Source organism: Salminus brasiliensis, chromosome 1, assembly GCF_030463535.1.
Source record: "Salminus brasiliensis chromosome 1, fSalBra1.hap2, whole genome shotgun sequence".
NCBI classification, from domain to species: Eukaryota; Metazoa; Chordata; class Actinopteri; order Characiformes; family Bryconidae; genus Salminus; species Salminus brasiliensis.
The window spans coordinates 23,547,548-23,564,112 of record NC_132878.1 but is presented as its reverse complement, the minus strand read 5'-3'; the positions used below and the strand labels follow the sequence as shown (position 1 = coordinate 23,564,112).

The 16,565-nt window shown below is 41.0% G+C and overlaps 2 protein-coding genes across 7 annotated transcripts in view; both read right to left on the bottom strand.

The window, feature by feature from the left end:
- Positions 1–604: 604 nt before the first annotated feature.
- On the bottom strand, positions 605–2,525 carry nanos2 (nanos homolog 2). The gene is made up of 4 exons (XM_072660422.1): positions 2,501–2,525; positions 2,243–2,329; positions 1,270–1,620; positions 605–879 (listed from the first exon to the last, which is right to left on the bottom strand). The coding sequence occupies exons 1-4, from the start codon at positions 2,523–2,525 to the stop codon at positions 605–607; spliced, it is 738 nt and encodes a 245-aa protein (XP_072516523.1).
- A 2,611-nt stretch (positions 2,526–5,136) lies between these two features.
- The window catches only part of abr (ABR activator of RhoGEF and GTPase), a 192,057-nt gene continuing 180,628 nt past the window's right edge, over positions 5,137–16,565 (bottom strand). For all 6 annotated transcript variants that reach the window (XM_072674889.1, XM_072674897.1, XM_072674905.1 and 3 more), the window contains 7 exons: positions 14,011–14,070; positions 13,803–13,912; positions 13,294–13,433; positions 11,969–12,103; positions 11,568–11,673; positions 8,942–9,092; positions 5,137–6,776 (listed from right to left, as the gene is read on the bottom strand). In XM_072674889.1, coding sequence (XP_072530990.1) covers positions 6,687–6,776; positions 8,942–9,092; positions 11,568–11,673; positions 11,969–12,103; positions 13,294–13,433; positions 13,803–13,912; positions 14,011–14,070 — 792 coding nt within the window. In that variant the 3' untranslated portion in view covers positions 5,137–6,686. The remainder of the gene's footprint in view (positions 6,777–8,941; positions 9,093–11,567; positions 11,674–11,968; positions 12,104–13,293; positions 13,434–13,802; positions 13,913–14,010; positions 14,071–16,565) is intronic.

Sequence of the window (16,565 nt, the reverse complement as noted above, 5' to 3'; positions counted from 1 at the left end):
TAAAGCATTTAGCATTTAGTATTATTTTTGCATCAATTTTGTGGGTGTTTTTGCTGTTTTTTTGCATTAGCTTTAACAATATGGAGGTTATTTAATAATATATATATATATATGTATATATATATATATATTCTAATTATTTAATAATAAATAAAAGTTTCTTAGTCTAGTTTCATTCTAGTGACGGTGTTTATCTGTGGTTACTGTGGCAACACGTCTCGGCTGATACCCAGGACTTGAGGTTGGACTGAAACAGAGTGAGATTTTTTGCAATAAGAAAACGTTTATTTGTTTATTTTTTTGTACAAAACAGCAAACAGTGATTACGAACATTTATCAAAACTCTTCAAAACACCACGATTTTTACGTAAGGCTCCATGACTTTAGCTAAGTATACACAGAGCTCTTCGGAGAACAGTTCAGAAACCTGTACAAATTCACGAAGTTGAACTCGGCCTTACTTAAAAGTTTCCGTTCCACCTTAAATGGCGTTAGCCTCCAATCTGGCGCCTGCTCCATTTAAGGGGGAACGGAAAATTGGAAGAAGAAGCCGGCTTTCAGACCCGTGTGCAGTCAGTCCCATGTCTCTCCTCACACTGTCCTTTTACGGAGCCCGGAGGTCCCGCCTGTCTCTGGCGCTGCGGCCCGGCTCTGCATCACTCCTGCTGGGGCAGTAGAGGCGGGTGTGCGCGGTGTCTCCGGTGGCTCTGCAAAGCGGACACACATAGCTCCGCAGCACGGGGCACATCACCCTGCCGTCCCTGCAGCGCAGCCGGTGGCTCCGGTACACCTCGGCGCTCTCTCCGTTCCGCCGGCAGAAGGCGCAGCAGCCCTCGCGGCCACTAGGGGGCGTCTCGCTCCGCACTGGTGCAAACAATACTGTATAAAAACAGAAGGAGCTTTTTATCCACTATAATGTCCAGTACTGAATTTACTCACACAGAACCTGGTTTGGTTAAATCTACAGAGCTGAAAGGTTGTGTTGTGTGTCTGTTTGGATGAACATGCTGTCGTTTCGACACCTTTATCCACACTAATTCAGCATCTCTGGTTTTTAACTTTATTACACTGTAAACAGCAAACACTGAGACTGCGTAGAAAACTTAGGTGACACATTTGAACTAAACTGTTATTTAGGGAAAATGTAAAATGTCTAGAAGTTCACAGTTAATTATTAAACGTTTATATTATTATATTATATTATAGTATTTATTTTATATATTAATTATATATGTATATAAATATTATATTTATCTAAAATTCCCTTACATTCCTCTCCATACTCAGTTCCTCCGCAGCTCTGGGGTGGCCTGTCTCCCTGGTCCAGCTGGACGCCCGCACCTCGCTCTGCCCTGTGCAGAAGGATGGAGGGGATCGAGGGTAAGAGATTCGGGGTCTGGTTGCAGGGTTGGGGTCCCGCCACCTGCTCGCGCCCTGGGTGCTCTAGCACGCGCTCCAGAGTGGCCCGCAGGTGCAGGTAGTCCCGCCACATGAAGAATCGGCCGCTAGGGGTGCAGCATCCATCAGCTCGCGTGCCCACGTCCCTCTGCATGGTGATGGTAGTGGGGAAACGTGTGGAGGCTTGTGTGGGGGCTTGTGTGGATGACTGTGTGCAGGAGTCTGCGTGAGGAACAGAGGGAGGGTGTCGCTTTTATAGGAGGCGCTAGGCGGCTGGGTAGATGCTGATTGATGGCTCTGATTGATGGCTCTGATTGATGGCTCTGATTGATGGCTCTAAGTGAGGTCGCGTGTCGTTCTTAATTAGCAGTCTTCTGCTGGACTGGGGGCACTTTTACTAGCCTACTTTTACTGCAGAATGAAGTCCCCCTATTCAGCAGCTGTGAGAGTGAGTGGAGAATGGAGAGCACGTCAGCAGAGAGTGCACAACCTGATCTATATGATCTGTAGGATTACAGTCTACTATACACATAATATAATAATCATAATCATAATCATAATAATATTAAGTTATTATTATTGTTATTATTATTTTAAAGCAAACTAATAATAATAATTGTTTATTTATAATTATTTATAATCATAATTATTATTTATTTATAATAATAATATTTCAAATGCATACAGCAAGTAAATAAGGTAAAATAATCAAATAACATTAAACTGAAATGTAATATCATTTGAAACTGGGGAAAAAGTCCAATTCCAGACACATTTCTTCTTTGTTATAATTACATGCAATGCCATTACTTTCGTACACGCCACCTTTCTGTGTGTTTATTACCTCTGAACGTGCAGAGGTGTGTTCTCAGTAGAGGAGGTGAACCTGTGTACGAGTAGAAAACCAGCAGCACTGCGGATTTGACCAAGGCTGGCAGAAGACGGGCTTAACCACAGACAGCGGGCAAACACGGCCTTTAATAGTTCAATAGTTTAAAAGGTGGAGGTCGGTGGTGATGGGGTGTGTGTGCGATGAGCAGGTGCAGCAGGTCCTTTAGGGGTCAGCGCAACCAGCGGCGCCCAGCCACACACATTCCCCTACGCGCCGTCTGTCTGAACTGCGACATTGTATCACCCACTATCACACCCTGTTAAGACAGACAGACAGACAGACAGACAGACAGGCACTTTAACTCCTTTAGCCAATCACGTTACTACTGCGCATCAATCACGTGACTTACCCAAGCACGCGTCTGTGTTTTAGTAGTGCAGGTTTGACACAGATACGTGCTCTGTTTAATAATGAAATGGTTTAGATCATATAAAAGTGTAAATATTTACTTTAAAATGCAGTGCACTTGTTTGTTAGTCAGCTGTCCCACTACTACCTAATAAGTTTGTAGTTGGGATGGACAATAATTATTTTTCAGTTTGATCTGATATTAAGTAATAGGCTACCGAGGTTAATATCCTAATGCTCATACTTCTTCCACATCTAAGAGGGAATTCTTCTGCTTTCTACAGTGAATCCTATAAAATTCTAATAAAAAAAAAATCTAATTTGACACATGAAGGTTTCTCCATTTCATAAAGAGTCTCATAAAAATGACAGATTAACACTACCAGTATTTCATACTGTAATAAGTAGATGGTGGCATTCTGCACTGTGTGTGGCAGAGTGGTGAGTAACTCTACTGGACTGTACTTGACTTCTTGGGGGTAGGATGTGAGGAAAGACAAACTAAGCAAAGGACCACAATCAACACAGGGACCCTGACCGGGGTGATAGCCTAGCTGAAAACTACACAGGCAGCTTGTGTGGAGCCGGAGAAGAAAAGAAAGTAACATGGGGACGTAGACACAGCAAATCAAGACCAGACAAAGCCACACTGAACTATCTGTACTTCTTCTTCACAGAACAAGGCATGGAACACCTGGGATGATAACGAGAAGACGGGGCTACACACAACACACATGTGGAAACACTGATGACAGGCGAGGTGGGGCTGGAGACCATAATAATAATAATTAAAAAAACACAGAAACAACGAACACAGATAGAGACAGGCTGTATGCACTAATAATGATAATGAAATGACCAAATCAGAGACATATAGATATAGTATTATTTTATTGAATAAGGTTTATTGATTTAAGTGATTACTCTGCTGCCGGCACCCATAATCTGTTCCCCAGCTCTTTATGGGTTTCTTTACCTGGAGGACATGAGTTTGGTTCCAATACTGAGTTAGAGAGGAAGAGGCGGGCACATGGTCGTTTACACACCTACATGTTGATAGAACTGGATGATTTCAATCCTCAGACAGAACATCCCTAATACATTATGATCAACCCACAGCGATGTGAACCTGGAAGTGCTGTTTGCATTCAAATTCCTATGTGTAGATTTATCAAGACAGTGAAATGTAAATAATGAGGTATAAATGTTTTGGAAGCATAAACTAACCAGTGACTCAGAAAACTAAGTTAGAGCAGTTAGAAAAGTTAGCTAGCGCACCACTTACAGTCTGGTACACATAGAGGTTTATCTGCTTGGTGACTTGATTCACATTCAGAATTGTGAAGAATGAGCTGAATAGTGTTTCAGTGTGTCTGATGGGAACGCTGCTGTGAAGAGTCATCAGACCAACAGGATAACCTCCAAATGAAGTTTTCCTTGTTCTCTGCGTATATTATCCCAAATGCCACTGGATGCTCTCAATAACGAGGTCATTGATGAGTCAAGAATGCAATATATTCTACAATATATAACATTATAGAACGTAAAATATGCTCCCACTGCTGCACATTGATAAACCCACTTCTAGAACACTTCTACTGAACAACATTGGAGAAATACTGATGATTCGTTTGGGGAAATGTTTTTGGGAATTTCATTAATTCGCATTCCTAATATGACATTAACTACAGACTAATGACACTGAAGCTGTGTAGTCATTCTCTCTACACTGTATTATAGCATGAATCTCAAAAACAATGACCCCATTTACACCTGCTCACTTCATGCGTGTTGAGTATCAGGATTATATCTGGATAAGGCCAAACCACATAAAAAATGCAAGTGTAAATACAGCCCAGGCTCATTTAAAACAGATACAAATCCCATCACTCAAACCACTTTGGCAGGTGGTCTGAGACACATTTAAGCCAGGTGTTATAGCAGTAATAGCACCCCACCTCATTCCCAACTCCCAAAAGTACTCAACTCTGCACAATCATTCCAAAGAACACTGTTCCACTGCTTCACAGTTCAATGCTGGGGAGGGCTTTATACCCCTCTAGCCCATGCCTGGCATTAGGCATGCTGCCAATAGGTTCATGTTACTTTTCCCCCAAGAGTCTCGCTCTACTGGAATACTTTTGTACAGGGACTAGATAGGCTGTGTAGAGCTGTATGTGTGCATTTGCACATCAGTGTTTGTTTTTTCCTCTGTGTTGGATAAGGCACCCTTGTACAAAAGACGATTCCATAAAATGACAGGATTAAAGTGTTCAGTTCTTGTAGTGCCAGCAAAGTAGTGTTATTGGAGGTATTGGAGTTCTGTTTATATCCATAAATGAATGCTGCAGAGACAGAGACCAGCGGAAACCTCTTTGTTAACAAGTTTAAAAATCAATCCATGACGAAATAAATAAAATCAGTACACACACAGACAGACAGACAGACAGACAGACAGACAGGTATGAAGGCCGATATTGAAGACACAAAACGCTGACTGTGTTTCGTGTACACTTTTTATTTATTTTACTAAAAAACAGGAAAAAAGTTCACATCAACATTTACCCTTATTGTTAATACGGTATACTCAATATCTTTCCAACAAAAGTAAAATACAACTGATTTTCCTGTAATCTTATATTAAAAAATATCAAATAGTATGCAATATCTAACAGTTCTTATTGTGGATATGTGACTGGCTTTGATAGCAGAGAAGTCTGCTTTTTCCACTGCTGTGGGATGGATTTGAGCAGTCTGATTAAAAAAAGAAGAAGAAGAAGAAGAAGAAGAAGAAGAAGAAGAAGATGAATAAGAGCAATGTGGAGGTTTCGCTTTTTGTATTACCCGCCCACTGGTTTTGATTGACAAGCTGAACATGCAGTAAGGGTAAGGACACAGATCATCCTATAGGTTACACTGGATGCTTCGGGCAGGCTTGCACAAGTGAGACGAAGAAAAGGAAACAGAGTCATTGCAAAACAGTTTTTTTTCCAAGGTGTAAAATCTCACTAGATTGCATACCATGATTTACTTCCATACAAAATGGAATCAGACTGCAAGAAACTGCCAGAGTTAGCGGTCAAGGTTTATTCTTCCTTTGCTTCTGATGTTTTTACCTTTTTTACAGTACAGTTACAGCTCAGTCAGTACTGACCATAAATGAGAAACTTGCAGTTAAAAAAAGCCACTATCCAAAAAAACAAAACTTCAAATGAAAGACCCGTCGAGTCTCTCTCTAACTGTAATGCACTGTACAGGCACACATATAGAATATATTTATAATAAATAAGGTAGTTTGGCCTGGGAACGGTCAGGAGACGTCTGGGCTCTCTGGAATAGTCACGGAGAGCAAAACAGGTCAGGTGAGCCTCGGCTTTAAGAAGAGGCTCACATACGCACGCGCACTTCTCTTTACACGTGCATAAAGGCCAAAGAACAAAACCAAAGCTGTTACAGAAGCCGAATTTGTGATGTTTTTAAAAAGCAAAACATTTGCTTGATTTGTGGAATGCGTCTGACTTGAAAGGAAAAGGAAAAGAAAAGAAAGAAAGTCGCAGAGAGTGGAACCGCGGGCCATATTCTGCACCGGCATCACTGAGCTGAGCTTTAGAGGCGCATCAGTGCTGTAGAAGCATCTACAGCACGCCTCCCTTTCAGCTGCGGAGACAGAACCTCCTGTTTTGCACCTACAAGATTTGAAGAGACGAATAGAAAGGGTATGAATAGTGTGTGTGCAGGTGTGTTTGTGTGTTCCTGTAGGGGTATCAGGTGCTTGAATCCTTGTCAGAACAGGTCAAAAAGGCTCCATCTTCGTCTAGCTCTGGCTCTGGCTCTCCTCCGGCCAGGGGGTGTGGCAACCACCGCTTTCTCCGCACATGCTCAGAACAACACGAGACTGGACAGGAGCTGGGGATGAGGGGGTGGCAGTCTCTCACGGGAGCCCCCTGCGGTGGCATGGGTTGATTCTGTACAGTAAATAGATTGTGGTGTTTGGAGGGAATGGAACAGTGCGGAAGTCTTTCTCTCTCTGCCACTTTCTTTCCGAGTGCTAGACGTCAGTAGAGAAGTAGAGTGTGTTCCTCTTCAGCTCAGCGAAGGAAATGGGCGGATGCTGCAGGTAGTACAGTAACACCTGGACCTGTTGAAGAGAGACAGAGAATTTAGCACGGGACATGAATTAAAACCATGATTCAGATAATACAATCATAATAATTGAATATTGTAATTCTACGCTAATATTACAGAAATGTAATTGTAGATATACACTGCTGTGAGAATTTGATTGCATTCAGCCACAAGAGCATTACTGAGGTCAGGTACTGATGTTGCTACTTCAACTCATCCACAAATTGTATTGGACAAAGCTACATCACTTCAGAGAACACCGTTCCACTGCTCTCCACCCCAGTGGTGGGAGGCTTTACGCCTCTCTAGCTTGGTGCTGAGCTTATAAATTATAAGTGCAGTACGCTAGAACACTAGAATGCAGAATGCTATACAGATATACACACAGATTTGAATTTACTCTGATGTGATGGTTACACACTTGTTGCTTAGAGAAATACACAATTTTATAGTACTTTTATATACTTACTTTTACTTATAGTACAATTTCTCTAAGATGCCTTATATCTTTGCATCAAACAAGGGCCAGGGTTGAGGGCCACCGATTTATGCAAAAAGAACATTTCATAGTTGTAGTTCACATCATGACCACTAGATGTCAGAGCAATAAAAGGCAGTTTTAGACTCTGTGTCTCTGAGGTGTATCCAAACAGCCCTTCTAATCAGTGTATTCAGCAGCACCCCTTTGTTATACTGCAGCCTAAGGGATGAGTACGATCAAGAATGAATCATCAAGCTTCAGCCCCTGAAATCACTAACACTCTTGCGACTGATCAAATCAAATTGTCATAGCAATGTTCCAACATCTAGTGTAAATACCCTTATTAATACCCTTGATCTCAAGTTGAGACATTTAGGGCCAGTTTCCCAGACCTTGATAAATCCTGAGCTTAGACTAAGATGTATTTCCAACAGTGACTCACCACTGGCACTGCAATTTATTCCAAAACTAGGCTTAATCCCTGCTCAGGAAATCAACCCATAGTGTACTTTAGATCACTGAGCATTGATATAGTAATTAGTGCATCAAAATAAAGCAATGATCCTTCCATATTTCCACAACAAGGCTGATTTGAAAAGACAGCCTGAGGAAAGCACTCAATTAGCATTCTGTTATGGTTTTTATATCTGTAAACAGTGGCCACAGCACCAGCCCAGCCAATGCCACAGGGACACACAGATAAACTCAGGAGTGGACAGCAAGACGGAAAAGAAATTCCCAAGCCCTCTGACCTATTACTCATCACCAGGATGTGACATCGTCAAACCTATTTTTTTTTTTTAATGTTTTTATGGACTGAGGACAGCTGAACCTAAGAAAGCCTTTCCCTTATGCTGTCTGTACCACAACTAACTAGCGACGAACCACTTTATGTGTTTTGCTGGATATTATCTGACCTCAGGGGCCATTACTGACCTCTATGACAAATCAGAGGTTCTATAGCAGGTCTAGTTTGACAGCTTCAGTATGAGCATCACTGACATAAGTGGAGCATTTAAGGTCAAGACTGGAATGTGAAGAACAGTTAATGCAAGTAATAACTGGCCCCTACACTGTCAACTATCCTGACTGTCATCTGTACAACAGTGCGTTATCTTGACGGTGAGTACATAAATGACACGACATCACCTACAAATGTAGTATATTACTGGTTATATCTTTGGCTAGCGAATAAGTACTGTGTGTGTGTGTGTGTGTGTGTGTGTGTGTGTGTGTGTGTGTGTGTGTGTGTGTGTGTTTCTGCACCGGGCAGTCCTCCAGCACTCTTACTGAAAACCAAAATACAGCTGGGATTATTTAGACATCAGAGCCAAAGGAAGAATCCTCAGCAAAGCAATGTGTGAGTGAAGAGCAGGACACACACACACACACACGCACACGCACACGCACACGCGCGCGCGTTCTGTTTCAATACTGTTTTAATATCTCTCGACTCATTAACTTTTAGTCATTTTCAAGTTGAATGCACTTGCCTTTGGCTTGGTTAGCCTCAGTGTACTAATTAACTAGATGTCGCACAAAAACCTTGCATTTGCTGCATTTTTCACTTTGACATAAAATGAGTTTGAATTTGACAGTTGGTCTTTACATATTGTCATAATTTCATGCTGAATGGACCAATAGAAATGCTCCCAAACGGCTTTTTACATTAACTTCCATTGAAAGATAAAAAGTACCTGTGCCATGACGTCATGAGACCAGATGTCGGAGGCCAAGGTGATGTGAGGCTTGCTGCTTTCGGACTCGGAGGGCCTGAGCAGCGTGGGACCAAATACAGTGGCCAAATTGTGCAGAGACATCTTATTCACTGGCTCCTTCTCCGCCACCCTGCAAAACCACACCAGGTCATCAGCCACAAACACGCCTCACCACACACTCCAAAATCAATCCTTTTTACCTGTGGTTTAATAAAACTACATTACGAGAGGGAATTGTTACATTTCAAAGAGAAAGACGCTAATCAGTTGCCACTTATCTTAATTTATTTAAGTTTACTTGAAAACACTCAACCAAATTCCAAATATGAAAACCATTGTGCAGTGAATAGGGTGACAAGTTCAGAAACCAAACTCTTTTAGTGGAGTCTGGTGGCATCCTTTTAAGAAGAAAAAAATGTACTCCCAATCTGACATATAGGGATAATAGGGGATTCTTACTGCTACTGAATTATTTGTCCACAGCAATTACTCTGCAGATGCTGCTGAATGTAATTCTTTCAGAGTTCAACAACTATGCAAATTCATGTCATGTCTAAAAATCTCCTTTTGAGAACCAACATCCATTTAAAAACACTGCCCATCATCTGTGCTCTACTGGGCCCGAAATGGTGCACAGTGTTTGGACATTAATGACCACCACTTGTGATGCAATATGAATACAACAATTCACAATAATCACAAGATCGATGTCAGGTGAAAATTTTAATTTAAAATCAAAATCCCATTCTGGTCAGCAGGTGTCCCCAGTGAGCAGCATATCTGGAGATCATGGCAGAATCCTCAGTTTTCCACATAGGTGCGTCATTGTCACTTCAGCAAGTAGATGGGAAACTGAGCAGTAGGTGGTTTCCTACTGCTGTTTCTGGAAGTTAGTATAGCTACTCATCTGATAACCCATTATTACAGCGGTATTCCTGTTTGTGTTCCATATTCAACTTCTGACATTTCTAAGAGATTCTACTAAGTGTGACAAGCTCCAATAAGCTGCATAATTACAGCATTTAGCAGACGCTCTTATCCAGAGCAACCTACAAAAGAGCTTTGCTATTTACTCACAAGAATAATCTTAGCTAATTTTTAGTCAAAGATAGCGCTTAGTTTAGACACTACTAAACACAAGTCAATGTGGAGACCATATATATAATAATTAATATATAATATATAATATATATATATAATAATAATAATAATTATAATACTCTGACCACAGACCATAATACTCTGAATCAAGATTTACTGGAATGAAATACATGAAACACAATACACCTAATACAGCCACACCCCTGTAAATAGCTATATCTCTACACTCTACCACAAATTACATTCTAGCATGGAGCATGTAGCCTGCTGCTAATGCTGCTGCTAGAGTCTATGAAGCCTGGCCTGTGGCTCTGTAGCATGTTGTGGTTCTTAGTTCTGGTTGAGGGTGTGGATGATCCTAATGTCTTTTTCAGGCCACTGTGAGCATGGTGCACTGCTTGTGGTGAAACCAGAGGTGGAAGCTCAGGCTTATGCAGTCTTACAGGACCACAGACTTAACGGGCTACACGTGGATGGAGGAGAAAGCACAAGTAAAGGCTATGAATAGCGCATGGGCCAACCACTGGAAAACACTCAAGTCAACCAGCATGAAAGCGAAGAGTGATGTTCCTTCAATGTGTGGGTACTTTTTATTTTTACGTCTACGGCTTTGTCTTCCGGATGACTGGAAAACATTTTGCTGGTCCCTATGAGAAAATTTGTTGTTGTTTTATTGCACAGAACGAAGCTATTTTTAAAATAGGAGTATATATAAAATATACAAAATATTTCTATTTCCTTATTGAGTTTCTTTTGGAACAGAAAAAAACATGCCTTGAAGGTCTTTAAAAATGTCAAAACTTGTGTATGCTTGAATTTGTCCTGAATTTGTAAAAAGCTCAGGGCTTCATTTTTTTATCTAAAAGAGATTCTAAGAGATTAATAAGAATAAGAAAACACTTAATTTGTAGAGCAATAATTAATTTCCACAGCAACAAAACAAAAAAAGGTGTATGATTCTTAAATATCCTGTAATAGCAAACTGAGATAATATGTCAATGAAAATAAAAATAATTGCAGAAAAGTGGCATTTTAAATAAAAGATTAATCTCATACGCATTTATTGATATTTATTGAACTCCAGGTGAGCAGAAGGTTTAGGTGACACTGGACTAACGCACTAAAATGCTGATGCACTGGAATCCTTAATGACTAAATGTTATATTTCTCGATAATAATAATCCACACAGATTTAATACTTATATTTTAAAAATGGTTATGTATGGTCATCAATGGATAAGTACATGAAAAATAATGGATATCAGCTTCGGCTCACAGTTCCTATATTAGTGCATTCCAATAATAACTGTCCAATAATAACTCTTTTTTCTGCATTTTACACTGGGGGATATGCAAAGGGGCCAGAATCTACAGGTCTTGGATAACGCATTTGGACAAATACAGAAGGATGCCCGGGTAAAAAGAGCATTACAATAATCTACTCTACTGTAAGAAACATGAAAGTTAGGGTCAAGTCAAGTAATAATAATAATAAAAACCCCACCTCTTTAAGTGCTCCAGTAAAGTGAGGAAGGTGATGAGGTTGGGATCGGGTAGAGAGCGCAGCAGGTGCATCATGCAGTTCTCCTTGGCTGCTGGGTCAGACAGAGCTGAGAGGAAAGAAGATTAGAGGGATGAAAGTCCATCACCCACGTCTATTGCTGCCTGCTACCGACATTCTAATCAATGCAAACTCCCTTGCTGTTCTCTCAGTTCACCCAGTGACCCTCGCTTAAACCCTGACCTACCTTGCCTGGCCCCTGCCCTCTACAAAGTGTCTACTTCCTCTGTAATAACCCTCAGATGTGAGTTTCTAACTTAATCATCCCCAGCAAAGCTGAGAAATCCAGAGGTACTCTGTCAAGGATTACAAGTGTCAAGAGGTTAAAGGGGAAAGGGCCTTACCAATGCCCTCCATGAAGGCTGGGTAGAGGCGGTCAGTGAGCAGAGGCTCAGGCAGTTCTCTGAAGTACAGCTTCAGCGTCCCCGCGATGGCATTGATGTCCATATCACTCAACATTACCAGGATATCTTTGGTATCTGAGGGAGAGGAAGAGAAGGTGAAAGAGAGCTAAGCAAATTTAGGTTTAGTAAAATGAATGTCATCCAACATAACACTGAGCAATCTGTTATTCTCTGCTAGTTCTGTTATGTGTGTGTGTCTGTGTGTGCGCTTGTGTGTGCATGTGTTTATTAGGCCAGCTGACAGCTGGAGGGGGTCAGTCCTCTCTTTGCCCTTTCCCACAACTCCTCCGCTGATTTTAGACTTGCTTATAAAAACAGCAAAATCAGGAGAGAGAGAGAAAGAGAGAGGGAGGAGGTCTAAAAGATGGAAAGAATAACAGGCAAAAAAGAACTGACAAATACTCATGCAGCCCAAATACACAATTTATAACTAACTGGTAGGCTTCAGCCAGCGAACTCCATGAAAATGTGTGGGATTTGTGAGAAGAAGATGTAATAATGAGACCACATAAGAAAGAAGAATCATTTGTGTCGGTAAAGCTCATTTCACACATGCACCTTATCTGGGTATTTCACTGGAATTAAAAGGGGGTGGATTCATTGTGAAAGCGGAACTGAAATCCTGGAAATATGATGGGATTTAACTGCTTGAGTACTATTTTCGAAAAAATTCCCAGGATGGCTCATGCGTGAACAAAAAAAAGACAGTACCAGCGAAACAGTGACGTCAAAGGCAGGACTGTATCTGGGTTCTGCGTTTGTTTTCACAGCTGAGTTTTTTAGTCTCGATTCATGAGAGGAAAACGTATCAGGAATGTATTATTGAAGATGATTCAGAAATGTGGAGCTCTTGGCCGTTCCTGCTGAGGACGTCATGTCCTGTTGATTTTCATGAGACTTTCATGGCAAGCATGAATGATTTCATCCCAGTAAAATACAATTCAAGGGCTGCATGTGTGAATGACCCAAAGCCCCAATATCACTATAAAATCAAAACCAGTACTGCCCCAGGTTTGGGGTGTGAAGGGGAGCTAAGGGATCTGTACATGCCATTACTGTGAACAGACCTTATTCTGAAAGGACCTGTATGTGTACATTTATTGCTGCTCCCACAGGATGATAACAATAAAAGTTGGTATGCCTGTTCTCATTACAATCATGCATCCGCAAAGCGGATCCAATCCAGGAACGCATATGAACAAACTGTGCCAAATTCAGACTAAAATGGGATTTGTAGCCAAGTATTGAGAATAGACTGGACTTACTGGTGTCGAACGCTGCTTTGAGTGCCTGAATGTCTGTTGCCACGCCTGAGATCCGGTAAATGCCCACTTCGTCGATTCCCCTCTTCTCCACCTCCTCGATACACTGCCGCACAATGTAAGGCACCTTGGAGCGCTCACGCCTGTCAACACACACACAAATATTCAACAAAAGAAGAATCAGAAAGCATTACTGATTATTCTATATCTACAAAATGATTAAACTGTAGGTCGCTGTGGATAAGAGTGTCTGCTAAGTGAAAGTAAATCCTAGTTCTGATAGCTTCCACTTAGTACACTGTTGTGTGTGTGTGTGTGTGTGTGTACTTCTCTACTAGCTTCAATCACAGGCTTTCTGAATTACTCTTCCAGCATCCAGCACCTTTATCTTCTCTGAAGGCTAACTGATGGATCATATTATTAAGCTCTGGACAAAGATGTACTTGAGTTTGTCAGCAACCCACTAACATTCTTTTTTGACAGAAAAAAGAGAGGAACAAAGGGATGCATACTTTGTCACTACGCTGATTTTGACTCCAAACACTCCGCTTTGCTTTTTAGATGGTGTCCTCTTCAAGCTCAAGTCCCGACTTGTGAACTTCATGGAGAACTCCACTTTAATCTAAGGAAAAATACAAAAATTACATGTCACCTTGTTCACCACAGTCCATTTGTATGTTGGGCCTTAAAATTAAAACAGAATTGGTGAAAATCTCTTACCCCATTCATCTCGATCACATCCACATGCCAGTTCTTGGACTGCACTGTCTGGGGGTCCAACTGAAACAAATTAACAGATAACATTCAAATGAAAAAAGACTGCTACTAGCCAGCATTTCTAAATGGTGAAATTAAAAGTAATAAAAGATATCTGATATCTGTGCCCTCATGAGGAAGGGGGAAAAAGGATTTATAACATTTGCTTGCAGAATCCACCCACTTCAAAAAACAAGGGAGGACACAGCATCAAAGCCTAGTTTGGGCTGCAACATTCCACACTGGTCCAAGCTAAGATGGATTACCAGCAGAGGCGTTCAGACTGTAAACAAGTCAAAAACAAGCCACTAAAGAGGATTATTTGACTCTTAGGTGCGAGTTCGTATTTTCCCTCCTCTAGACATCATGATACTTTCCTAAATCATGACCTGGAAAGGCTTAGAGTTCTTAGAATCATCACTGGCTTTCAATAGAGTGCAAAATATAAAACACACATGAAAACGCCACACACACACACGTTCATATACAACCCCATTATTGCTTATTTGCATGTAAGTACACACACACACAGACACACGCACACACAGATGTGAGCACATACACACAGAAAAGGGAATGCTTTAGAATCCAAGCCAGAGGGCTATTTTCTGCAGCTCTTTTCTACTTTGTTTTTAATAAAGGAGACCCAGTTTTCCATTTGCCTCCTGTATGGAAATTCCCAGCCAGAAAAGAAAAAACATTCCCTGGGAACCCAAAAGGTTTTTTCCTCGGTTATTAAATTTCAGGACAGTGAACTCCTAATGAAATTAGCTCTTCTCTGCTGCTGTATAAGAAAACAGCAACTTGGCACATCTGTAGCAGTTTGAATATATGTGTGTGTGTGTGTGTTAGTTGAAGAGGCTGCCTTAAATAGATCAAAGGTCAAGTTTACAAGATCCAGATGTCTGTGACATGCCTTTCTCCTATAACCAAAACATTGCACAGCCTACGTCACAGCCTCATTATAAACTGGTGCAAAAAAGACAGACTTGCTACTATATATATATATATATATATATATATATATATATATATATATATATATATATATATATATACACACACACACACACACACACTTATGAGACCTGTAATGAAGTAGGAACGGTCAATATATACAGCATCACAATACTTGAAGTTATCTCAAAACAAATTACATTCAATACTTTTTGAGGCTTGAAGATCAGAAGTTTGATTATCAACTTTTATTGTGTGTTTTGAGGTTCAAGTTTATAAACATCTAAAAAGTACCCGTAAAGCGTTTGTGTCTGAAGCCCTATTGGAAGACTAAGAGTCCAAGAGAGCCCCACCTGTCCATCTATCCGTTGTGAGAGTGCTAGCCAGCACAGTCATCTATTCGCTGAAAAGAACAGTCAGTAAGTGTTCTCCCCCAAGCGTGTTTAGCTGTCCAGTGACACTGCTTGAGTAGCAGTTCAAAAAGATGCAGCAGCACCTGCTAGCCTTTACCCTCCGTGATTGGTGGCATTCTGTGACAGGGGGAACCTATCTAGTGGGAGGGAATTGGTCACGACTCAATTGGGGAGAAAACTGAGAAACAAATAACCTACAACACACAAGACTTGTCTAATCAGCATTTCACAGACTGCACTGAACTGTCTACTGTCACGCTGTGTTGAACTCCTCAAGATCTGAAGTCGTGATCTCCTGATAATATGCCAAGGCCACTTCGGATCCCTTTATATATAGCTTATATAGCTTAATGTTACGTAATTTAATATAATAACAACAATACATCGCTGTACCTCCAGCCTTTAATGAGCTTCGTCTTTAGGTTCAGTGCTCTCCTGAACCTATCATGGAACACAGTGTACGATACTCCATGTCTGGTTTGGTGCTTAAGGAGTGTTATCCTTGTTAGCAAATCAGGAGAATCCATCCAGATAGATCATGAACAGAAGTTGTGCTGTTTCCATAAGTACACAGCTCTCCGAAGGGAAGAATCATCTCTCTCTCTCTCTCTCTCTCTCTCCTGGAATTCACTCATTCTTCCACTAGTTCATTCCCATGCTGCTCTGGGAGAACATGTCTCGGTCATGATGGATGATGAGAAGGAACCCCTGGAGAAGCTCCACCCTACTGCTAAACTAACCTGCCAGTCAAGCCTGCTGAAGTGAGATGAAAAAAAAAAGAAAAAAAAAAGTCAAAGGTCAGACCACTTAATACGACCGCTGTCTACAGAGGGCAGAATCTACACTGATTGTTAAAAAACAAAAATGATTACGAGATTTTACACAAACCACAAGCTGATTATTTATCAACAGGGAAAGTGGTCTATTAGACATGTAAATAACTTCATATCATGAGCAAGTCACAACCTAAAATACCTACATATGTTTTTTCAGTGTAATCAGCATTACTGACATTGTTGGGACTCTAGCAAGATAACCATCAAGTAATTACATGCACGGCAATTATGTTATTGTCCCAGTGGGGAAACAGGCTGGTATGGTGCTACATTACAGTAACATTGGCTGACAGCACATGAACCGGCCTGATTT

Excerpts from the sequence above, each read along its gene's own strand:
- nanos2 (XM_072660422.1), bottom strand. The coding sequence starts at position 2,525 with ATGTCGCAGTTCAGACAGACGGCGC. Across the intron at positions 2,330-2,500 it reads GCAGTTCAGACAGACGGCGC|CCTTGGTCAAATCCGCAGTG; the intron begins GTAGGGGAATGT and ends GTCTTCTGCCAG. Across the intron at positions 1,621-2,242 it reads ACACCTCTGCACGTTCAGAG|ACTCCTGCACACAGTCATCC; the intron begins GTAATAAACACA and ends TTCCTCACGCAG.